The sequence below is a fragment of the Leuresthes tenuis genome, unplaced genomic scaffold (genome assembly GCF_036924035.1).
Source record: "Leuresthes tenuis unplaced genomic scaffold, fLeuTen1.0.hap1 SCAF_20, whole genome shotgun sequence".
Lineage (NCBI taxonomy): Eukaryota > Metazoa > Chordata > Actinopteri > Atheriniformes > Atherinopsidae > Leuresthes > Leuresthes tenuis.
In genome coordinates this window covers 9984022-10009450 of record NW_027325374.1, presented here as the reverse complement: position 1 = coordinate 10009450, position 25429 = coordinate 9984022, and the positions used below count along the sequence as shown (strand labels likewise).

Sequence of the window (25429 nt, the reverse complement as noted above, 5' to 3'; positions counted from 1 at the left end):
GGGTCCAATCATCTGTTTTGGTTATTAAAACTCTTGTCAAACATGGCCTTCAGGACAGAATCCAGAATAGGTCCTATCTTCTTCTCTGGCTCTTATCTCTTTGGAGTGTCCTTCACAGGCCATATAAAGACTGAGCAACTCTCTGATGCTTTGCTGTCACTGCTGAAGACAGACGAAATGCTGCCTGCGGTTGTAAAGCTCTGCTGTGGAATCTCCTATCCGCATCTCAGGAGTATGGCAGGTAAACACTGTTCACAGTCTGGGACAAGACTTTTTTTTTTTTTATTGCAGATGCTGCATTCTGACTGAGGTTTACCTTTCCATGCAATCATGCAGGTCTTCAGCGCAGAGCTGTGGCAGTGATAGGCCAGGAGATCACACACCTGCAACGATTGGGACAAGTGCAACCTTCCATGAGAGCACCTGCTGGTTTGAGTTATAGTGGTAAAATATAACCCTGTCACAGTTATAAAAATATTTTAGATTACACATTATGGATCTTTACTGACAGGCATTGCTTGCAGAGCCCAACCAAGATGAAATCAAGATTGTGCCAGCAAATGAAGATCAGCTGTTCTATGTACAACAAGGCCAAGAAGCTATGGGGAAAGCTCTCGGTATTTTGGAGAACAGTGAAGGATGGAAGGTTGAAATCAAAGAGGTAAAATCTACAAAAGAAGCTTCTTCATCTTACTTGTCTGATCTTCCTTTGAAATAAGCTGAATTAAGGGAGTCAGTTGTCACTGATATGTATATCTTGTTTTTGTTTTCTTTCTACTCTTTAGAAAAACGGTGATGTGATCTGCAGCAAAGTGATACCAGGAGCCGGGAAGGTCTTCAGACTGGAGGCGGTTTTGGATGCCAGTTTGGATGAGCTCTATGACCTCTTATTTGTTAGAGTTGAGGAGATGCACCAGTGGAACCCAAGCATACAACATATCAAAGTGAGTTTCGGACCTTTGAACATCTTAACATCTTTGAACATGTATAACATATACAAATAAGAAAAGTTTCCTGACTGAATAGTCTGTTCCTTCTCCTCCACTACTTCCAGAAGTCAAAAGGTTGTTTGCAGTTGTCTGTTGTCAGTCCATTATTGTCTTGCTACATCTTTGCATAAAAAAATACACTGTCAAATTGCTATAAGCTTCATTAGAGACATTAAGCAACATGCTGTACACTCTTTTGAATCACTTTTGGAAACAATTTTGTCTCTTTTTCATTTCTTGGATGCTAGGTTCTAAAACAATTTGGACCAGAAACTATTGTGACTCATGAGGTTTCTGCTGAGACAGCAGGGAATCTGATTGGCCAACGGGATTTCCTCAGTGTCAGACACAGCTGCAAACAAAAATCCAGAGTTTTTCTCGGAGGAACAGCAATTCATCTGGAGTCGTTTCCACCTCAGCCAGACTTTGTGAGGTATGGGATCATCTGAAGACTTGGCAGCTTAAAAAAAAGGCAATCTACTCTAGTCATTAATCATCAAGTGTTGAAATAAACTCAACTGCCTGATTATACCTGTTATATGTTATAAAAAGGAGTCTCAGTCAAGTTTATCTCAGTTGTCCAGTTTATGAGATGACAACAAAAGAAACAACTGCTGCATTGCTCTGACATTTTAATTTGACCACAGTTTCTGGTAACGTGCACAGCACCCATTAATATCTGTAGCCTGTCAGGTCTATCTGGTGTGGGAGATTGTTAATTTGGCATATGTAAGGGATTTTGAAGAGTGGAGAACAGAATAATAAGTAAAATCAAGTTTCTGGAGTCATTTTCTATTAAGTGATATAGTCAGCCTTACAGCCGAAGTGACTCTGTGAGGAAGAGTTGTGCTTTCAGCTAATTACTAACATGAACATGCTTATATATTATAGACTATAAGAAATGTCCTATATATATATATATATATATATATAAATATAGGTATATACATATATGGAATTCTTTGAATCCTGAAGTTAATGATTTCATTCATATGTGCACAGAGCTGAGGATGGGCCAACCTGCATTGTCATTACAGCTCTGGATGAGGACACAACAAAAAGTAGCTTCACGTGGCTTCTAAAAATAGATGTAAAGGTAAACTGATGTATATTTTGACCACAAATATGAGGAAAACCTTAACATATCCAATTTGTTTCATAACTGAACACTGTGAGATAGGTTCATGAAGGTGCAAGTTTCCAACCTCCACACATTGATCCTAAGCTCCAGCACTTTGGTCAGGTTTATAATATGGTGTGTGGTAAGCTGCTTTACTTAATACTTACTTTACTAATAAGGGATGCTAAAAAGGATCTTAAAATATTAGTCTGGTACAGGCTTCATTTCATACTCTTCCACGACATCACTCAGATGCCACGAATCACTGTGATGTAGAATGCACATTTTTTTAGATAAGGGGCAGCTACAGCATAAGAATATGATATCACATCCAAGTATGCTGGTGACTCAGATAAGGAGCCATATGTGAGGAGGCCAAGGATGCTGGGGCATGTAAATATGTATTTGTATCTATTATTGAAAATACTTTGTTCATAGAAAAATGCTGTACTCACTAAACCGTAGTTTAGGATTGAATATTTCAAACAGATTATTACATGGTGATGAAAGTTCTTGATACTTGGTTGTGTGGGAAATGTAGGACTCTTATCTATTGCTTGTCTGTAACTTAATAGGGATTCTTGTTTTTTTTTTCTTCATGTTTTTTTTTTCCTTTAGGTAATGGACTAGATTCCCTCTCTCCCCCAGAGTTCATGCTTTACCTATTTTCGGGCACCTTGTTTATTTTAGCTTTCTTAATGACTTAAATCTTAAGAGAATGTATCCAAATTGACTCTCTCCTAAAGTACTTTGTGACATTACTGTTTTATTAATCCGTTCTGACGACATGAAACCATACGGTATTTGCATACATTCATTTTTTAACAGAGGAGCTACTCTCTAATGTTAAGAAAGACCGACAGTACAATTTAGGGGTCTAACACAGATAACTTTGTTCTCAGGGATGGCTGCCTAAGTCCATTGTCAATCAGGCTTTGCCCCGAGCACAGCTGGATTTCACAAGACACCTCCGCAGACATCTCAGCCTGAGATGACTGTGTCTACATGACAGCCACACTGCAGCAGAACCTTGTCATCACCCACAGAGGGAGACTGGGAGAAACGGACATAGTGATAGACTGTACGCTCTGCAAAATGCTACAAGAAGAGGAGATTTTCATCTTGGGGCAGAGACCAGTGCCAGCCTGGCAGAAGGGAGCTGGCTTACAATAGGAATTATTGTCACATTGTGCCACTTAAACCTCAGTAAGGTTTCCTGTTTGCATCACCACTTGTCTCTTGATACATGATGCATTTGACTGGACATGATTAATAAATTGTTTGAATGTGCATATGTTGGCTGATCTACTTTAATTCAGCACTTGTAAAAATAGTACCAATACCATATTAATAGAGACACTATAAATGAAATGTCTCTTCCCATTAAAATACAGTAAATGTGCATGACTTAATTCAGTCTGCACTAAGTTTAGAACTGGAGGTGATTCAAGGACACGCAGTTGGAGTAGCTGTTGCAAATGTCTTTCCACACGGCTGTTCTTGTTCCTATCTACGTGCATAGTTTAATATAACAGCAGCGAAAGAAGGTCACTGGAGGAGAGTGAAATAGCAAACATCTTTGTTCTTTCAAATGTGTTTTACTTTGTTCACCATACCACTTAAAAATTCAATAAATATTAACATTTAAAGCTTTCATTCACGTACGTATATACAAGAACTATACAATAAACATAATGATGTTATGCACTGCAAAGTAGGAACCATGTAACAGTATGACCAACCACAGTCTGTAGACTTACAGCATCGCCTGTATTTTCCAACTGCAACATACAACTTTTTATAACTCGAAATTTACACTATATACATTATTATCTGAAAACCACATCAGTTACGTCCAAAATGTGTTTTGTCTGGATTATTTTAGTTCTTAGACTCCCACAAAGACAGCCAAATGGCATTCTACAGTACAGTGGGGTTGGCTTGAAAACTAAGAAGTCATGATTTCTTATTAATTAATTAATTAATTTATTCATTTTCAGCGAGGATAATCACCAGTATGTCAGATTTGGACAACATAAAAAGAGCACCAGAGACAGAGAAGTCATGAAGTTCCCTGCCAGGAGAGATGACTGTAAAGTCTTGAATGTGCCACCAGAAAAATTACAGACTTAAAAATATTATAATAAATCAATAAGCTGCTAAATTATTGCAAAATACAACATTACAGGTTTAGCTGGCATTGAGGGAAGAGTTTAGCAAAACATGTTCTCTGACTTTGTTGCTAACAGATAAGAAAACCAATACCACTGTTCAGTTTGCTTCAGTAGGACTGAAGATGAAGGGCACAACTACAAATGTATAAATGCCTGAGAATCGATCACTTCTTCAATTACTAGTAGTTTAGAAAGCAAAACTGATAGCTTTAAAGAACTCATATTATAAATATCAACATTTTCATCATTCTATTTTGTGCATGTACTTGAACAAGGTTTAAAACTAACAAACCCAAATATCATTTTATCCTATCTAACACCACTTGTCACCTGAGAATCTGTGTTTTAGTTCCTGTTTTTTTTTTTTTATTGACTCCAAAAAAGAACCAGTATTTTCTGTTTTGGCATCTAATTGGTTAAGATTGTTGGCAAGAAACATGTGATGGGAGGACAAAGTGTTATTATTATAATCTATCTATCTATCTAATATATTATTTAGCAATTAATTCAGTCTAAATGAACACTGCTGAGGTCAATAATTAGTCTGGTGGCAAACTCAAGAATCTATAGCGGGCACATGCACCTCCATTTTCACAATACAAGTTCAATAGTAGTTCTAATGCACTTGAAAAAAACAGGCTTACACAACTGTACAGAGAAAAAACATGAATGTAGCAATGCAGTCATCACATTTTTAACACCTCTTATAGTCGGCTTAGTTTACAGCACCTTTGTTTTTTCTTCCATTTCATATTTGAAGCACAGAGGGCAGAGTGTGGGCAGAGGCTGCACACACATCACTCTGGAGTTTTGATGAGGTAACCATCACTGGGCTGATCCGAGTTCACTGGCATGGAGAAAAAATACTGAAAAAAACAAATCTGCAGGAAGCCTTAAAGTGAATCAGACACTGCAAGAGTGAGCTGATGTATGAGACAGTCTCACTGTGCAACACGTTCACAAATTGCTCACTGTTCATTTCTGAGCTGACAGGGTTCTGTGACTTGAGTCCCTCTCTGATCCTAAATTGTCCCTTCTTGACCTGGCAGCAACTGGGCCTAAAGTGCTGTTTGGACTGTGCTCTTCAGAGGCACCTCTACTGGAGTCTGCTGTGGGCCGTGGCGGCCCCGGAGGTAGACGAGGCTCTACATCTGAATCTCTATTCCCAGCAGTGGGGAAGGAGTCGCTGGTGGGATGCTGGAGCAGAGCAGCAGCTGTTGGTGGTGAAGCTTGAACAGCAGCAGGCTTGGTTGGCACAGAAGCAGTGGAGAGTAGCCTTCGAATGATGGGTTTAGTGGTTTGTGGTTGGCTCTGGGTTGACGTAACTAGCCTTGGAGCCTTGACTGAGGCATGATGGGTGACAGCAGAGGCCTCGGATTCAGTGTTGTAGAGGTCAGGATCATCTGTGGTGAGGTCTTCTTTCTTGTTACAAGACTCGCAACAAAGCTTATAATAACCAGGGATGGAACAATAACGAGCAAGAACCTCCATTTGACAGAAAATCGATTTATCCCCCAGACATGGCTCATCTAGTAATACAGAAGACACAGCATCATTAAAAGACTAGAAAAAAAACACTTAAGATGAAGAATTTTAGGGTAACATCTCACTAATTGATTATGCAAATTTTTCATTTTTAGAAATTACACACAAACTCACTAGAAGAGATTTTCTGGACAGGATTTCCAGGAACCTGTTGGTATACAGCTTCATCTTTCATTGTAGAATTTTCCATTGTTTCGGCAGAAATAGAAGACAATGGTAATCCTACAATATACAAGCATAAAGATGACAAAATTAGGCCAAAAAAATAATTCTAAGTGAGACCACGAGAAATGAAAAGGCAAGAGATCTTAAAAGAAAAGTCTTGACAACCTGTTTGTCATGGAAGAAACGTGTTTTTGAGACATGCTTTTAGAAACCATAATAAGTCTTGGTGTACATCTTTGTGTTTTGGACAAAAAAGAAACAAATCTCTCAATTTCCACTTATAACCAGTTCAGGGACACAGGAAGCTTTGAGTTCTTTGAAGAGAGAGCAGCATGAGCTGTGGGAGGTCTTCAGTGCAGTAATATTACCAAGTAAGAGCTGAATATCTTTGACAAAATTCCAGGCAAATGAGTGCATAGGATCAAGATAAATGGAATGAGTCATCTTCCAACAAAATATATCTGAAACAGGAGTCTCTTCTATCAAGGAGAGCAGACTGGCAGGGAATCAAAGAAGGTTGAGGTGCACTGATCTAATTCACAGCATTTAATTGGTCAAACTAACATTTCAGCTAGCATGGGTGCTCTTTCTTTTGTTAATTTGTCTCCTGGCTTCCCTCACTTGCGTGACTTTCTATCTTCTTGGTTCACCCAGCAAGGATGTGAAAGAGAGATGTGAACACAGAGGAGCTGAAACAGCTAAATAAGAAATCTTTATTTCTGTTATTTCAGTGTAAAGAAACTTCTGAATGTGTGCTATATCTGTTTCTAAAACACCACTTGAACAAAGGATTTCCATTCTTCTGGTTCCTCTAGTAGCCTCAACTCTCCTTGTTCCTCTATGTGCTTTTAAGGGGCAGGATAATCCTCAAGGATACAGAAGCAGGAACGATTTCCAGGTAACGGGAGGAGAGAGGATGTGAAAAAGCACGAGTTAACTTGACGGAAAACACCCTGTACCTTCATAATTGTCACTGGATAACTGGTTGAACAGAGGCTAACACTATGCATTTTGTAACAACTGAAACCTGATAAGGAATATTGAACAAATCAAAAACATTTAACCAGATTAATATGGTGATGTTTTTTTTTTCTGATTTTGTTTCTTATTAGTTTTTATAAAACACTTATTTTTACAACTCTAATTGTTGGTCTTAATAAACCTGATGCAGTCCCCATGTCCTTTTTTCTTTAATTTGTAATCTGACCATTTCTTTTTCATCTCTCTGCAGGGTCATTTGCTTACTGATCGTTTTTGTTGCCTCTCTTTTGCCTGGAACGTCTCAGTTTTGCATGTGGTAAAATTTGGCTTCTTTCCTACTGTCTTTTATATCATGTCGAGTTGGGGTGTAAACAATGTGTTGATGAGCAAATTGTTGAAAGTTTTAAAATGACCTAGGTTTATAAAAGAGAACCATATGTATGTACGGCTTAATAAATCTGATAATGATGCATATGCTCATTTCTACCTTTTTGCGGACAAATACTTTTAGCCATGAGAGTACACACATTTGTATGTGTCTGGCCAAAGAAGTTCCAAAGATAAAAGTACAAGTATAAACACCCACAGCAAATATTTGCATATTAAAGTCAACTGATGTCAGAGTGGTAATGTGTCTTTCTGCAGAGCACTGACCTGTTTTAACACCCCGAGAAGATTTAACATATTCCTCAAAATTTATGTTATGTTGCAGAACTGTGATTAGCCTCTCCATCACATGGTATTATCATATTGTATAATCTATTGTGCATGTATTGTGGTGTTATTTTCAGATATGGAAATCTCAGACAGTGTAAACATGCATGCTACTGCATTTAATTAATCATTCAGCGTGTTAGAGTGCTCCTCTAGGTGTCGAAAGAAAAAGAACACTGTGCACAGTGGCCCTAGAAAGAGACAAAAAAAACAACAAAAAAACCTGAGTGATGACTAAGTAGTAGAGAGCTTTTGTAAGATGATTTTGTCTGTCGCTTAAATTGTATCAAGGAATAAATGTGATCAGAGAGGGTTAGAGCAGAGTTCAGTTTGTTATTGAATTTTTACTCACGGAAAGTATGAGATCTAAAAAGATGACAAAAGTTGAATTCTGTTCTACAATGAAAGAAATATTTACATTGACTTTAGATATGTCACAAAAGCAAACAAGTCTCCTCTATAATCCTCACACGTGACCAAAATATCGATGTAACCTTGTCATTTAAATTAGTCCTTATTATTTTAGAGGAGAAGACAGTAGTCTTCCTAAAGTATCCTTGTGTTGCTCACACACCATCACCACAGCTGATCAGCCTTTATCCTCTGCCTAAGCCATTTTCAGAAATTACCTGCAGCCTTTTCCACAGATCGTCCACAGGGGCTCCATGTAGGAGCATAAGTTTACCCAACCAGCTTCCTAGCAATACGTTTGAAAAATGGCCTAAGGATCCCCTGTGTGAATACAGCACCTAAATCTCCAGATAAGTCAAGGCAAGTGTATGTGCATTCAGGTAACTGTTCCTGTTTCATATTCTTCTTTGTTGGACGGCAGGTTATTTTCCACTGATTTGTCAATATTCAAGATGTGCCCAAAGTATTTATATAGACCTGTCATTATTAGAGAAAAGTACATGTGAATAACATACTGTAAACTGAGCAAAACAAAATAAACATCTTCCCACAGTGTGCATTTGCATCACACCCTGCCTCTTGGTTGCAATAGAGGAATATTTCCACTGCAAGAACAGAGCTCACGCTGAGAATCACCTGCTGTGAGGTATAGGTGTGAGTGGGGATCTGCAGACTGTATTCTGCAGTTTATACTTTGTATAATCTGTATTGAAAAATCTGTATTTATTTAGATTTTTTAAAAACAGAATATGATAATTGATATAGAGCTGCTAAATCTTTCTGACAACTTTGGTGTACGTAACTGTGGTGGGATTCTTAAATGGTGGCAAAAATAATGCTTTCTTATTGATGCGAGCAATAAAGCTTTAGTGTCTATTCACAACATAAACTAATACTTAACCTTCTGGAGAAGGAGCTTTTCAGATGCAGCTGTGTGACGAAATTTTATGCATCCACTTTTAGTTTAATTGGGTCAACATTGTCGGTATGGGAAAGATAAGACCCTCAACACAGATCAATATGTAATATCAATCTTGAGAGAGATTCACAGCCCATGTGCAGATCTATGTCCCTCTTACTATTGACCATGGATGGTAAAGGAAGCTGTGCCCTATTACTGTTCGCTCGTGCATGTTCTTTCATTCATTCTGAGGGGTTGTAAAAAACACTTGATTAGTCAAGCTTGACTTGGTCTGTGCCGAAGTGTCACTCCCCTCAAAAGTCTCTTCCTTACTTGCAACGGAAAACATATAATCTTTGAATAAAAGCAGCATCTGCCACGGAATACCTTCTTAGACCCATGCCAGTCATAAAGTTTGGCATGATATTTTCAGTCATTTGTTTTGTGTCTGCCATATGGTTTGCCCTCTGACAAATAAAGGGCAATGTTTGTAATTTATCCTCAAGAAACACACTAGAAAGGAGGATGACATGTAGAAAAGGGTTGGGACTTGAACTTGGGCTTGCTGAGATAACAGATTTTCGGGAGAAAGTTTTATCATTTTGGTCAGACCTTTTCAACAGTTGCTGTTCACAGAGGCACATCAAAGTGGGAGGCTTTCTGTTGTGATGGGGCGGGGTTACTTATGAAATTAGTTTTTCGGTCTTTTGTTGAGATGCTTTGGGGGCATCAGATTCAACATGAGCATACAATATTCATCTCATGCTCAACATTTGATATGCTTTTTGTTCTGTACTAATTTAAATCAAACAGAGCTTTGAGATCATTTCAAATCTCTCCACATTTTTAATCGCTTAATAATTCATCATTTGAACTTTTGTTGTTTGCTTCTAACAGTGGAACAAATTATATGCATGTGGATCTCACCTGGACATGGGCCTAATTTGCAAATCAGGACCGTTTCTGGTTTCTCGCCCACACACTCTCCGACAGTGTTGTCGCTTGCCTTGCAGACCACCTGTCTTTGCTGAATCCCTTCGCCACAGGTCACAGAGCACTACCGCACACAGCAAATACACAAACATGCAAACACACACAAATGTTTTTAAGTCACTTCAGAGAACTTTACTTTGACACACATTTGTTTCCTAGAGATCTGGACTAAAACGAACAGAGCTTGAATCCATATTAATTGATTTTATATTCCCTGCTTTTGCTTCCTGCTGCAACATTTATCTATTTAGCTTTTTATCGAAGAAAAGAAGAAGAATCATAACAGTGGGTGCTAGGTATCAAAATGTAAGCTTACACCCAGTGTAAAAAAAAGTTCTTCACCTCACCCATGTGGTTACCAATACCCTAACCTCCCATCCCTTTGATAGTATTACATGATACTTCAGACAGCAGTTCATCATGAAGAGTAAGATCTGCTTCGACAAGCCAGCAGCTCTCTAACATCTGGCTCATGTCTGTACAGGTCTGTCACTATCCCCATGCTTTCCAGTTGTAAATCCTTCAGTATGATACATGTTTACAAAAGACAACCCCCCCCCCCCCCCCCCCAATCCCCCTTTTTTTTTTACCCCCTTTCTTTTTTTCTTCTTTTTCTTCTGTAAGTTGTGCAAACACAATATGAGATTTGGAGGCCCAACCAGTAATGACATACTACTGAGAATCAAGGGCTTGGAAAAAAAAAACTACACAAACATTTTACAGTAATTATTTGTCATTTGTACATGAAAAATAATAATTAGCTATTAATGCTATTAAGCTACGTCTCTGAAAGCAACTGGATTTTGGGTTGTGATGCACCACATTATGAATCAAAGTCTTGGTCCGAGATTGTAAATTAACGATGAACATGACCACTGAGGCATCGTGAGTTAATTTGTGGACTATTTCCTGAAGCTTTCACCGAAGCCAACTTTGGTTTAGACGTAGTGTGAAAAGTATGGATTTGATCGATAACATGACAACACCCAGGCATTATGTTAGGTCATGAAATAAATTAAACAAGTGACCTACATAAAAAAAAAATCCAAGATAGTGTACATTTGTCACTAATGGAGAAAATGAGCTTTATAGACCAAAAAAACAAATCAACCTTTTGGACCAGCTTTTTTATTTGGTTGTAATGACAGGCTTATTAACGAGGAGAATGCTATGTCCTCTGCTTTTAGAGTCTGAACGATAAAGGAAATTTACACTTTCAATAGAGGATCTTTTTACCAATGAGTGACAGTTGAAACGAGCTATGAACACAACATTGACATTTCATTCTCTTTTTAAATAATGACCCACTTGTTATCCTCCATGTTGTCAACCAAGTATCTGTTGCAATTAATTCACTAAAACAATCATTGCTTAAACAATTGTCTTATTGGGAAGGCGATCGTAACGCAACTGAGTAATTGTCTCCATTTAAAGCAAAATACTACTACAAACTATCATTTTTGTTATCATTTGTGTTACCTGAGACCACGCCCCGGTCCTCCACTGGGCAGGGCATGCAGTGTAGTTACAGACTCTCCTCATCTCTGGGCGACTGTCAGTGCAGTGTTTGCTGTGGACGGGCCGGTTGGTGCCGTTGTTGAGTGGCTGCATGCATTGAACCACCCTGGCTTGGTAGCCCAGCTTCCCACAGGTCTTACTGCAGGGACTCCAGTCTTCCACTACCCACCTGTCAGCACAGCAGGCACATTGAAAAGGTTTTCATGGCACTTTGGAATCAAATATTTTCGCGTTTTCATTACATCTTTTAAATTTATCTGTAACATTTGGATGTCTTTAGTTGAAGGGGACTCACGAGGGCTCTTGGGCTCGTGGGCACTCTTGCACGTTGCAGCGCTTGCGGATGGGTTTAGGCTTCTTGCTCGTTTCACAAAAGTTGCGATGCACTAAACGGCTGTCGCTCTTCCTTCTGCATCCATATTTTGTGTACTGTATGCCTGAGGTAGATGAAAGTGTACAAGATGAGTCTACTAGCAAAATCAGATACTATATATGTATACAATGGAGACTTAAAATCTGAAACTACATTGAATGGTTTAAAAATGTATTCCAACAAATGTAATCAAAACACTTGAGAAAACATTTAGAACAAGAAGTGAAAATTAATTGATGAACTATTCCAGATTCTGCAATATTTATTGTGACCATATTAACTCTTTTGTAGAAAAAAAATTTACTTTCGAAAGTCTTATTCCTCTATTGAACCAGAGTTTACATGACACTGAGACAGTGTTGATCCAGCTGTTGTTCACATGCTAGAAGCTATTGTGAGTGGAAAACTTAGAACTAAGTTATAGAAGCAAGTGAAAATGACAGAAGTCAAAAAGTAATTCTATGAGGCTGGAGGCCATTCTCAATCTCAGATCATGGCTGGACTGAAAGTTTCCAAGAAGGCTTGTGAACTGGTTGTACTAAATTTAAAGCATGACGAGGAATACAAGAGTGATCATGCCATCAGGTCAAAGTAAAGATAGCATATTTTCTTCATTGGGAAATAGTGAAGCAAATTAAGACAGCAAAACTCTAATAATCAAAAGTATAATCTAAACAAGTCTGGAAGTAGTCTGGAGACAAGCAATATCTTGACCCCAACTCCCTGAAGGGTATTCATGGCCAGACTCTTAATGTCACTGAAAACATGCAAGAAGAGCGTCATAAAATGTCCTCTTCCCTCATGACTTCAAGTTTGGGATTTGTAGCTGTAAGAGGTTTGTAAGAGGACAGAAAGAAGGTGAGGGGTACCACAGAGCGAAACAGATTTAGGGTAAAAGCAATTTGTGGCAGAGTAGCAAAACCTCCATCAGCACCAAGGAGTAGTAGTTGCACCCTCTATTTTTTGTGGAGAAGGATTTATAGTGCAGTAATAAAATAAGTGCAAATCCACACAAATGCTTTGAAAGAACTCCTTCAAGACAAAAGAAAACAGAAGTTCTGACTATCACTGTCTCTTTCACAATCAGATTGATAACACAGCTTATCAGGTTTTGGAGTCCATGCAAATTGAGCGCTGGCAGTAACTGTCGTCCAAACTGGGGCTAAACAAATCATAAGAGATTCTTACAATCATCAGCATTTTTAATGGAGATTCATCTTTTCATTCTAACCCAACATATTTATTTGCAATTGAAAGGTAAATTCAAATATATCCAAACAAAAATCTTAAAAATGATAAGAGTCTATTAACAGATATGTTCATCCAAAACGGATTGATCTTTACTCTTGTATGAACATGAGTCAATTTTTTTTTTCTATACAAATACACGCTCTATGCACTGACCTCCCCCGCAGGATTTGGAGCACTGAGACCAGCTCTTCAGTGCCCACTCATATGTATCCAGTTCAGTAAGAAGCACATTGTTGTTTGTAATAAGCGGCAGAAGGTCCTCGTGAATTATGTACTTATATGTCAAGCTAATCTTTACGTCTTCCTCCTGTGGAATGACCTGCAGCAAAGCAGAGAAAGTTTGATATAAAAACGTGTCGAGATGAAAGTAAAAATCAGAAGGATAAAAGGAAAAAGTGATGATCCAGTTAAAGTCCTACTCACCAGAACCACGATGCCTTCATGCAAAGGACCACTTGTTTTCAATGTCTCCCTCTCACTATCGATGGAATATTCCCACTGTAAACCATTCTCAATGAAGGTCTTTGATTCAGCCTCTTCACTTTTTGCATTCAATATGAAGTTCCCAGTAACTTGATTCTTCACAGCTGTCAGTAATATGGAAAGGCCATTTAATGAATATGGTAGGAAAATCTGTACATCATATATTTTTTATTAAAAATTCATTTGAACAAGAGCAGAGTCAACCCTTCAACACCAAACAACCTCCTCTAAGCAGGGATCATGTCGGTGTGTATTTTGAGATGTCTGTGGTTGGCCAGCTCTTTTTCCTCTAAGTTCTGTGACATCTTTCCTTCCCATGAGCAAATGAAAGCAAGATAGGAAAAGAGTACAGCAAAGAGAAGAGGGATGCTTTGGCTGAATGCTACAGGGATCCTAATGCTCAGTTTAGTCACATAAAAAGCCATTGTAAGCTTTAAGATATGAGTTTTTTATTCCTTGTCATACCTGAAGACATTTAAGAGCCCATGTTTCATTACATTTCAAACTCATAATATAAAACAGAAACTAGTTTACACCCATGCAATACATGTCAAATGTCTGCTGAACAAAACTGCATCACCTTATAGTAATTACAATATTTCTGACTTGAAGAGTCTTTGCTTTGATGTAAAATTAAAAACTGTTTAGATTTTCTATATTAAAATGATAGACAAACAGTGGGAATCCAATATTCCAAAACTCAGTACACCTTTCACTAATAAGGCTCAACTCTTTTTACAGTCTTAGTACTTCATATGTTTTAATGATGGACTCCTAACTTGGGTGGTGAACGCTCCCGAAAGTAATTCTGTCATTCTTCAGACATACTCCAGAGCTGTTCTGTTGGATTAAAGTCAAGTGACATATTTAGCCAGGTCACAGTTTTCAAGTTTATTATCTTTGGCTCCCCCTAAAGTTGTGGGAAATATTACCACTGACAAAAATACAAATATCTGTGTAAGCCCAACACATGCACAGACATATGAATTTTGAGTCATGTTCAAGAAGACACAAAGACATTATCAAAAGGTCACAAAAATGTCAAGTGACCGTAAAGCAAAAGCATGTGGCATGGGGCTGGAAACAGTGGGAAATTGTGATATCTCAGGCGTCAGGTGCTCCGGGGCAGTTTAAGGCTCGACAATGAGCAGAACAAATATCAATATACTACATAACAAGTCAGAAACACAAAGTTTTATGAATCAAAAACTTTGCTTGTGTCGCTTTAACTTTTTCATCTTTTGGTATATCCACAAGCATCGGCAGTATCATCTTTAAATGTCATCCCTCCAGTACCTTCTGTACCCATGTAACCCCTTATCATCACACTCCTGCTCCTGTGCTTAACTGCAGGGAACATTCATTTTCTGTGACACCTAACCTCATTCATAAGAAAAAAACTTCACACCCTTCTGCTCCATATGTATTAAACTTTATTGCCTAAGAGCCAAAACTTCAATAATCAGTCAAGCTTTTCACAAATGGAGCTAGAGTGTGCAACACCTATCACAGTTCTTTTTGGATCATTCCTGTGATGAGCACCCCATTATCATTCCTATTGTGCTATACTTCTCAATTGCCTACCCTGACGTCTTTCATGTTTCATAAAGTCTAATGGCATAATTTTGCATCCATTAGCAAGTTAAGTTTCCCTTATGAGTGTTATCCATTCAGGTTGATGTTATGCAGTCTGAGCAGTTACAAAATCTCTGATTGACAATACAAAACCCTGTGCCAAGTCTGAACTACTTGCCCTCCTGTTTTTCCAAGCCCAGAGTTTACATGAAGTGCATTGACTTCAGCACTGATTGTTCTACACATTCTGAGTGGAACTGCAACTGTGTTCCCAATGATTCATTTCCTCTAAATTATTTGTAATGTGGAGTCCTGATAGAGAAATGCAGGTATAATTACCTGTTAGGGCCAAAATTGTCCACGTGTAATTTTATAACCATGTACATGTAATAAGGAGTTATCAAATTAAATTTTCAGTTTTCCAGCACTGAAGTATATTTTGATGTCTGTACTGTCAGTAAAGCTTTTCTAAAGTGTTTATTTTGATTGTTCATGAGTGGAATTATCTATGCGTCAACAGAAATAATCCAACTATTAAGAGATGATCATTTGACACCTAAGTGGTATTTAACAGTGGCGTACTCACTTCAACTGGAAACAGTGCAAAGCCTTTCTCAAAGCATCATGTTCCAATTGGTTTGCTACATTAGGCTCTAACTAAAAGTCATTAGCATGAAAGTGAAGCAATGAGCAACTATCAGACAAATAACAAGTGATTCATATTTTTTAATTACTTTACAAGTGTAGTTTTCCACAGGGGGACATTTGGGAAATAAATGTTCAACATTATTGCCTCTCTAACTTTGACAAAAAAAAAGAAAGAAGATTTTAAATGAATTAAATTTGATAGAAAATGAGAAGATTAAAAATAATTAAGATATTTCATGTTGCACTTTACAGCACGAACACTGAGGGGATGATATGGGCATTAACAACTCCTTCTCAAGTGCATTGCTTATATTTAGTTGTATCCTGGTTTGTGTCTGAGAAAATCAAGTTAAAAATGGACATTTTAATATCCAAATTTGTTTTTCAAGTTGGAAAGTCTGGAGCTTGGGCATTTTAAAATTGAGATTGGGTCCATTTTATTTAATTTGTAATAGAAAAAAAAAAAACTTGATGGGGACATTTCAAACTCCATTCATCCATTTCTATACCTATATATCATTTTTGCAATTTAAAATTTTTTCTGAAAGTCCTGACCTTCCTAAAACCAGTGACAGAAGAGGATTAATAGGTTTCAGAGAGACATAGACAATGTTAAAATTCAGACCTATGACATAAATGTACTGTATACAAATATTACAGCTAATGAAAAAAAAGATAGGATGATATCTATAAATCCTTATGTATAGTAAATGCATGAAGCTACCCTGAAAAGTGTGATTCTCACCTTTGAAATATTGAATATTAAGCTTTTCCAGTAGACTTTTAAAGCAATACTAAATTACTTCCCAATATCATAGAGCTGTATCAATACAAAACATAATTAAAGTTTAGTTTCAAATTGAAGGTTCTATTATATTGTTGTAAAATATCAAAAACAACCATAATCATGAGTAATCATCATAATTGTTGCTGTTTTTTGGATGTTGACTACAAATTTCAGCACAGTCCAGTGAAAAATGACGGACTGGTAAGGATTAAAAAGGAAAACTTAGATGACTACATTCATTCTAGAGGGATAAATCAAAAAAGGAAAATCAAATTAAAGGGTTTTGCAGTGCAGCTGTAGGGCTTTAAAAGGTCCTGTGACATTTAAAGAAGGTTTCGTAAGAATTTTTTTCAACCCTCTTAAATTTAGAGGGTGAGGAGAGTTAGTATGGAATGTCCCAGCAGTATTAAACAATTCAACAGATGGAAAAGGATGTGAGAGGTACTCACCAATTATATGAGGTGAGGTCTCATTCTCTTCAATGACTATGTGGCGGGCTCCTATGGGGATGTCAAACATTTTAAGCATTCCTAACAAGACAAAGAAACACAGCACGTTTCAGCTTGGGGACTTAAACCATACGTACTTCCTCAGCCCTGAGACTGTCAATTATTTCTGAATCGGTGATGAAACAGAATGTTTGTCAGTTATGAGCTGAAAGGGTGGCACCAATTCCAGCACTGGCCTCTGCATACGTAATGATTACCATTCTTTTTGGGGGTCTTGGTGAGCGTCAGCTTCACTGTGCGGCAGTGGGAGTTGTCCCCCTCACACACTCCACATTTGTCCTCTTCTTTGTAAGAGCCAACCTCCTTGTCACAGCCCACATGCTGTAAGGGAGAAGAGCAAAGACTGTCAATCAAACCAGTGTGATGCTGCATCTGACTTTTATACACACTGATTTTTACTCCTCTGGGAAAATGATGGCTTGAGTGGACGTGGCATTCATTTGGTTTTGGTTCTGTTTAGTTTAAAATCAATCAATATCGAAAAAACAGACATAACAGGAGTGGAGTCAAAACACTGAGCGCCTCTCTTGCGTCAAAGTCTCAACTTTAAGTTCAAGGTGAATAGCAAGATAAAATAAAAACTGCCTGTTTGTGTTTGAGAGAAGTGCAGAAGTGAGCAATATTTCAGTCACAAGTCTTACTCAGGACAATTTTTTTCATAACCAAAAAGGTTAAGGAGGTTTGGGAAAATGGGCTTTCCACACTCGGCTCTTTATCAGGTGATTTTTGATTAAATGTTGCTCTAAGCAATCTGCCACACTGACATATAAATATAGAGTGGGCAAATGATTGCGCTTTTAAATCAAATTTCCCCTCCTGTGTTGCAATAGTATGAAACATTATTTTCAAAACGTTTGATTTTCAATTTAATTTTAACATGTTCTCCTCCTTCAACATATTTATTTATTGATTTGAAACTTGTCAATAATTCAAAAAGGGTTGGTGTAAAAAAAGAATATTCAATAAGGTTATTGATTTTTTTTCTTGAGTCAAGTTATTACTTAAGGCTGTGTATTTAAAATCTTAACATTTTGTTTTAGGATAAAAACAAATCCATTTAAGACTTACCAAACACTCTCCTCGAGCACACACACTGAGGGGGTCTGAGTAGCTACAACGTGTCCCGTCATGCATCACCTGGTTCATGAACACCACCTCTCCTGTTTCCTTTGACTTACAGCTCAGCTCACACTTACGGGCCTCTGAAAACACACAAACAAAAACACATATATACCTCGATTGATTAAAACAGCCTCCAAATCTGATGAAGACACCTGCAGGTCCCACAGGACAGATTACATCTACGTGAATCTAAATGTGCGTGCAAACAGTTGCTCCTGAAAGTATGATCTGTCCACGTATTGCTCTGCATAAAACTTCCACGCTAACCACTGACAGGGAGAGCCAACTCTGCATCATTCCTTACAGACTTACCATCTGGGTGCTCATACGGTAGCCAAGTGTGTTTGATGTTATTGTGGTATTTGTTGCTCCTCTGGATGCACTGCTGAGCACGGAAGTCCTCGTAAGGGCCAGCACACTCCTCTGTATTGCACATCTGGTAGTCAAAACCAGAGCCGGGGCAGTCTCGGCCACCATAGGCAGGCCTGACCAATGACAAAAACAACGCTATTTAGAGAGCTGCCATCAAAATACTTCCAAAAAAATGACTGATCCTTTCTCATTTAACACCATGTGGAGCAAAAAGACCCCAAAAGCTCAAAGAAGATAAACTGCATAGTACACAAGTTTAAAAGTAAAACTAAGTAAATTAAAGTTTGTAAAAGTTTTCATTAAAAACTTTTCATTGGTATGTAGAGCTTTGTGCAAACATTTGGGTGAGTCAGACCTTTGTAACCTACTCTTTGGTCTAACACAGTTTTTAAAAGCATTTTTCAATTCTTAATTTAAAAATTCTCTTTTTCTCCCGTGTTGCTACTTAGTGCCATCTTGCTTATGCATCATTAACAAATTCTCCCCACAGATTATAAGTGAGGGCTCTGTCAGGGCCCTTCCAAAAGCATAAACTTGAAGTAGTCCAAGCTGGAGTTTAGATATGCAGGCCTCCTTACTCTTTTTCTGACAAAATGTGAAATCCTCTATTTGTGGAATGTCTCCTGTGTGACTGGCTGCCAAACAGCAGTTAGATTCATTCACAGATCCTCAGCCTGTAAATTAGAGGAACTCATGGCTTTTGAATTTTACCACGAGTTTTATAGAGTCACACTTGATGTGTCCATAAAGGCTTATGAGCTGAACCTCTAGAACAGATAGAAAAAGAATCTAGCAATGTCCAAAACCTTTTGCACACACCAAATTTTTAGGATATTCTTTCTGTGTTTCAAAAAAATATAAAGAAGGACTTTAAATGTCTGTTTGCTGCAGGAGTTTGCTTTGTTTCACCTTCAATGTGATATGCAGCTTTAATATGTATGCAAAGTGTCTAAGTCTGCAGAGCAAGGCGGCCTTTATTATTTGCAACCAGTGTGCTGATGTTATAGATGTTGAGTTATTTGTTTAGTTTTACTTAACTTGTCAAAATAGGGCTTTTTCACAGCAGGCTTTTCGCTTGTATCAATAGACAAAACACAGCGTAAACAATAAAATCAATGACTCTCAGCTACTCAGGCACCCCTGTGAGACTTTGTGTGACAATGAGCCATCACCAACAATAGCAGGTCCCTGAAACTGAAGAAGCCAAATGTAATTACTGTTATCAGTGAAACCAGTGTTTTTCCCATGAGTAAAAATGTCTGACCTAACTGAGAACAGTGGCTGACATTCTGTTGCCTCAGTTTATTGTTTTGTTGGTGTGTAACAACCACTGCTTCCATAAAGTTGACTATAAAGGCAAAATAAAGTGATTTTCAAAGATGGACTTATTTCACCACTGAATGTAATTTGTATTACTTTCTTCCCTCTGTGACTGTAGTTGTTTCTCTTGCAGCTGACTGTAGAATGATTTCAAAACACATTAGAAAATGTCAAATAAAAATGCCATCATTAGACATCAACATGCACAAGAAAAAAAATACATAATCAGATGTTAGTCCAATCAGTGTGTTGGAACATCTGTCAGTTGAAATCAGAGTATATTTACAAAGTGAACACATCACTTGCTTAAATCGTATTGAGCATAACTAGGTAGTATGAAAGAAGGACACAATTTAGGGTTTAGTTTAGTTCAACAACAGTAATCCACACTCAACTGCAAAAACTGATGTTGCATATCTGAGATGGGTGATAAATGTTGAACACGCAAATTGTCAGCTGTGTATGAGAGCGATGCTGTACTGTACTGAACTTTATCGGCACGTTTATAACCGAGCACGTCCATGTGGTCAAGTTTATTGAAGAAGAACTCGGCACTGGGAGTAGCCCTATGCTGAAAATTAGCACAAGCTTTTTCTAACTGTTACAAGGTTTTACTGTGCTGCTAAACAAACATATCATAGTGTATTGAGCACAACACACTAAAGAGTCAGCACAGTGAAGAAACTATAAGATTGTAATGCATTTGGCAGCATTCAGACAATGTAGAAATAGAAAAGTGAAAAGTTGATATAAAGGCGATATAAAGTTGGATTAGGCTTTGTCATTCCAAGACAGAAAAAAAGACTAAAAAGATAAATAATACGCAAAAAGCATTGTCAAGCTACAAATCCCTTCAACTTGCACTTGGACTTGTCAGGTGTGCTGACAGGAAACGAGGTTTATCTGACATGAGCGACTGTTATTAGCAGATTGTTAATACTGTAAAGTAAAATAAAGAATGTCACACAAAGCAAAGGTATAAAAGAACCACATAAGTCATTTAAGGCATTTTTGTTGTAGATTGATGATGCATCAGACTGGCGGGGAAAATTGATTCACATGAGAATTGCTATTCATATTTTCAAGGAATTAGGAATCAGATCATTTGCTGAAAGAAATTAGAAAGAAAGGTTGCCTTCCCACATTTCTGTACTAGATTACAGTATGTTTTGGCAAGTTTAATTAATTAATTAGAAGCAGCAAGAAATTCAGCAGGAAGGACAGACAGATGCAACTTTACTAAAGGCAAGATACTCTACGGTGATCTGGAAAAGAAAGAGCTAAACGTGGCTCATTTAATATTCAATGTTCGCACAATAGTCAAGTTAGCTACTTCCAGAACACCACGAAAGCTCACGCTCACTTCATCAGCCATTACCCATAATTAAAATAAGCTGAACATGTTACAAGCTCAGTTTCAAACCAACATACTCCCAGTTAATTCTGAAGAATTGAGTTAAAGTGTTTTGTAACACGGTGTCTTTTCTTTTAAAGAGAAACCTCTCCTTTTTTAAGACACTAAGCAAGCTGTTGACTATAATACCAGTATATATGTAGGTGATTTGTATTGCGATAAGCTCTTCATAAACTTTTTCCATTTTTGCTGAAAGTACTAGTAAATTCATTTTCCTTAGTACTAACTGAAAAAGCTTTTTAAAACAATTCTCAGAAACAAGAATTTAAATATTCTGTCAACTGTCAACTTAAAACAAGGATTTGATCCCAGACCTGCCCAACTACTGTGCTCTGCATTCAGTCTTCAACAGAATGTCCTCATCTCTTGGATGAACACAGATCATACAGAAAACATTTTATCACTGAAAACATAGACTTTTCATTATTTTCAGTATGTTCTCCTTAGGAGCAGTTTTCCAGCACTCACGGAGGGTTATTGCACTGTCTGCTGCGGGAGCGAATTCCACCTCCACATGTTCTGGAGCACGATCCGAACTTTGACCAGGATCCCCAGCTCCCATCATGACCCTGAGGCTCTTGGCTGGACCTCCAGATGCAATGGCCTTTGAAGCACCACTGAAAATAAGAACAGGAGGAAGGACAGAAAGGAACTAAACAACTGAAGGGCAAAATGCATCGTACAATGATAGCCAACTGCTCCATTGTAGGCTTTCAGATTACCTTTCCTGGTGCACACTCTGTCCCATCTACTGGAGGACCTTTTTTGGTTTTACAGAAATACTGGTTGTCAGGGTGGCTGCACCAAAGCTGCTTGCATGGGTTGTAGGTTCGAAACTAAATGAAGAAAAGCACCAAAAATGTATAAATAAATCCTTTTAATACTACTATAATCCATCCATACCGTTCTTTTATAAAACATTATTCAATATGGTCAGAAATTTAAATAAAACGCATGTTTGCAAGTATTCAGGACTTACAGCTGTACACATTTTATAACCAACACCAAAGTCAAAGCGGCACTGTTCATCCATTGAATAATTTATTCCAGGGAGCTCAGGGAGCTTGGGCCACTTGTGCTCAAAAGGATCATCCAGCAGGCAGTCATAAGAGCTGGAGAAAATATGAGAATGATACAGCCATAAATATGACATAACATGTGAGATCTCTGAAAAAAGAAGTCCAAAAGTTCTGAAAAGATCAAATCAATAACATGTTGAGTTGCTTAACACCACAGCTGTGCTACATTAAAGCCTTATGGGGTCAAGAGAAAATGATACACAGTGGTATGGGAGAAACAGAACATACTGGATGTATCTATTGAGCTCCTGTTTGCTGCAGCGTGACCAGTGGTAACGGTGGAAAGCTGCTTGGACAAGCGGTGCCATGATGCTGCCCATGCTGGTCTCATCAGCACAACGATTTCCCTGACCGTCGTGCTCCATACCCAACCTAAAAGTGAAAACACATTCATTACACAGGAGCACATACAGGGTGAGCAGGCAAAAAGTAAGAAAACAACTTAATTCCTCCAGCTTCTTCCACCAAAATCACAGGAAAGTGTACAAGTAAGCAGTGCAGTGAGTCACAACTGAGTACTTATACATTGATTGAAACGGGTCCATGGAATGGAGAGTTTTGAAATTAATCAAAAGTTGGCATTCAATTCATATACAGATTCATGGGCTTGTCAAATTCTGTTGAGATCATATTTTTCTTTCCTTTCTTTTTGTACAACATTTTGTGAAGATGTCATTAAACTACACTGGGATGTGAGAACACTCGAGGCACAAATACAAATTTTAGCACTCATGCAAGGAAGTCCGTTTTAATAAATTGTATAGGTCTTGGTTTGAATACGAGTAATTCTCGACTGAGTCTAAAAAATGGAAAGATTCCATTTTTGATACTTTTAACAACAAATAAATGGTTTAAACAACACCCTGCTGCAAAGCCAAATTCAGTCAAATCATAACAACCATCTATATGGTTATTATTAAGTTACCAAGTGAAGCAGCTTCATGATTAAGACTCAGAGCTAAGAGCTAACCTGACTTTGTCAAACTGTTAAAAAATTAGCCAACCAACAAAGTTTTCTTTGATGTCTGTCATTATTTGTCACATATATTTCCATATTTAGCTCAAGAATTACAAACCTTTACTTTTTGATGTGGGTAATTTTGAAGGCAATTTAATTAGTAATTTCTCGGTAGATGATAACAGTGTTGAGCACTCATCTTGCACTTGTGGGTGTACATTAATTACATACTCACTGTTGTGCTTTGTAGAAAAGAGAAACCTCTCATTTTTAAGACACTAAGCAAGCTGTTGACTACCAGTATATATGTAGGTGATTTGTATTGCGATAAGCTCTTCATAAACTTTTTCCATTTTTGCTGAAAGTAATAGTAAATTCATTTTCCTTAGTACTAACTGAAAAAAGCTTTTTAAAACAATTCTCAGAAACAAGAATTTAAATATTCTGTCAACTTAAAGCAAGGATTTGATCCCAGACCTGCCCAACTACTGTGCTCTGCATTCAGTCTTCAACAGAATGTCCTCATCTCTTGGATGAATACAGATCATTATTCAACAGCACAACTCAGGACCAGAGAGGGACATAGTGACCAAATTCACATTTGTCATGGCAGACATCGATGTAAACTATCCTGTCTGGTTTCCTAATGCCCTTTTCAAACAGAACGCAATGTGACTGTCCTCACCGCTGAGTTCAGGACACTGTTTGGCGGAGACGTGGAATGCACAGCAAAATAGGTGGAGTTTTCAAAACTTCAATTGTTTCTTCATTGTGTTGTTGGCAGGCAGGGAGCTCCAGATTTGTACATGGCGTATAGATTGCCAGTGAGGAAAACGCATGTGTCTGCTAAAAAAATAAGCTGCAGCATAGCACAAGCTTTGCCAGTGAGATGAAGAAGTGGGCCCTGCATGTTCCAATCTGGGTTCCAACAGACAGCCCTCATCCAATTGAACTCGAATACCTACTTTTGTCAATTACATCAATCTTCTTATCTAACCCTAGGAAATAAGCTGTTTCCTAAAATGTCAAATTGCTCCTTTAAAAGTCACCAGGTTGACAGACTGACCGGCAGGTGTTGAGCAATGAACACAGAAAACTCCCACACTTTGAAGCTAACTTTAGAGGAGAGAGCAGGCTGTTATCACAGACTGACTTATGACACACACTCAGTTGTTTTCTTGGTAACTGTTCTAATTAAATGGCAATAAATGCTTTGCTGTTTAACTCCTGTCTATAGATCACGATAGAGTGATAAACCATCTGTCATACAGACAGAATGCCTTACTGGCAGATCATAGAAACAAAAGGGGCAAGATTTTAACTCTCTGTCCAAAAGTCTTTGATAAACAGACAAAGCCTCACTGGAGTTAATGAATGCCTTCATATGATTGATTTTCTTTTTCTTTGTTGAAATGATGAGGTATCTAAATCTTACCATCTGTTACAGCTGGAGGTAGGTCGTTGACTTTAGTGTATGTGGACAGAAAACCAAAGCTGTAGCTGTTTATAGAAACCATTTAACAAAGAATTCAATCTTGTACTGCCAGTTGAAAATCATACCGTCACACGGGGTCAGAAAATAACAATTTCAACTGTGGGATCTAACAACACACAAATTATCAAAGTTCAGCGTACACTGTGATTAAAGTCTTTTGGATTCCTATTTTGTAATGATTCTGAAAAAAATTGTTAGGGCTAAACTGCAATTTGGCAAGGAGACAACCTTGCAACCTCAAGCAATACAAATGATGTGGACAAAATAATCGAAAAATTTAACATCATAGCCCTCATATATGTAAGATCTGTGTGGCTGTTTTTACTAGTTTTAGCAAGTTCCCAGATACTGTAGTCTCCGCCTACCACTGGACAGATTGTGTGTATCAACAGCTGCCTGCTGTGGCCGCAAAATAACACTATGACGGTGATGGCAGCGAATGAAAATAAGATAGGGACGTTAAGATGTAAGCAATAAGCAAAAACATGTTGTAACCCTCACAGAGCTGAGAGGAGTTTTGTGGTTTCACTCC

The 25429-nt window shown here is 37.9% G+C and overlaps 2 protein-coding genes across 3 annotated transcripts in view; one reads left to right on the top strand and one right to left on the bottom strand.

The window, feature by feature from the left end:
• The first annotated feature begins 177 nt into the window (after positions 1 to 177).
• star2 (steroidogenic acute regulatory protein 2) lies at positions 178 to 3104 on the top strand. Its single transcript, XM_072373988.1, has 7 exons — positions 178 to 241; positions 337 to 444; positions 525 to 661; positions 786 to 944; positions 1238 to 1422; positions 1992 to 2085; positions 3012 to 3104. The coding sequence occupies exons 1-7, from the start codon at positions 178 to 180 to the stop codon at positions 3102 to 3104; spliced, it is 840 nt and encodes a 279-aa protein (XP_072230089.1).
• A 1781-nt stretch (positions 3105 to 4885) lies between these two features.
• Positions 4886 to 25429, bottom strand: part of LOC140278379 (A disintegrin and metalloproteinase with thrombospondin motifs 14) — a 55862-nt gene continuing 35318 nt past the window's right edge. For both annotated transcript variants that reach the window (XM_072373364.1, XM_072373365.1), the window contains exons 8-22: positions 22673 to 22816; positions 22345 to 22477; positions 22088 to 22201; positions 21834 to 21982; positions 18572 to 18744; positions 18206 to 18339; positions 17335 to 17458; positions 17078 to 17158; positions 13559 to 13722; positions 13289 to 13454; positions 11807 to 11948; positions 11473 to 11680; positions 9928 to 10057; positions 5943 to 6050; positions 4886 to 5812 (exon numbers count right to left, since the gene is read on the bottom strand). In XM_072373364.1, the coding sequence (XP_072229465.1) occupies positions 5259 to 5812; positions 5943 to 6050; positions 9928 to 10057; positions 11473 to 11680; positions 11807 to 11948; positions 13289 to 13454; positions 13559 to 13722; positions 17078 to 17158; positions 17335 to 17458; positions 18206 to 18339; positions 18572 to 18744; positions 21834 to 21982; positions 22088 to 22201; positions 22345 to 22477; positions 22673 to 22816 (2524 nt within the window). In that variant the 3' untranslated portion in view covers positions 4886 to 5258. The remainder of the gene's footprint in view (positions 5813 to 5942; positions 6051 to 9927; positions 10058 to 11472; positions 11681 to 11806; positions 11949 to 13288; positions 13455 to 13558; positions 13723 to 17077; positions 17159 to 17334; positions 17459 to 18205; positions 18340 to 18571; positions 18745 to 21833; positions 21983 to 22087; positions 22202 to 22344; positions 22478 to 22672; positions 22817 to 25429) is intronic.

Coding starts and splice junctions, on each gene's coding strand:
- star2 (XM_072373988.1), top strand. CDS start 178: ATGCTGCCTGCGGTTGTAAAGCTCTGCTGTGGAATCTCCTATCCGCAT. Junction 242..336: donor GCATCTCAGGAGTATGGCAG/GTAAACACTGTT, acceptor GCAATCATGCAG/GTCTTCAGCGCAGAGCTGTG. Junction 945..1,237: donor CAAGCATACAACATATCAAA/GTGAGTTTCGGA, acceptor CTTGGATGCTAG/GTTCTAAAACAATTTGGACC.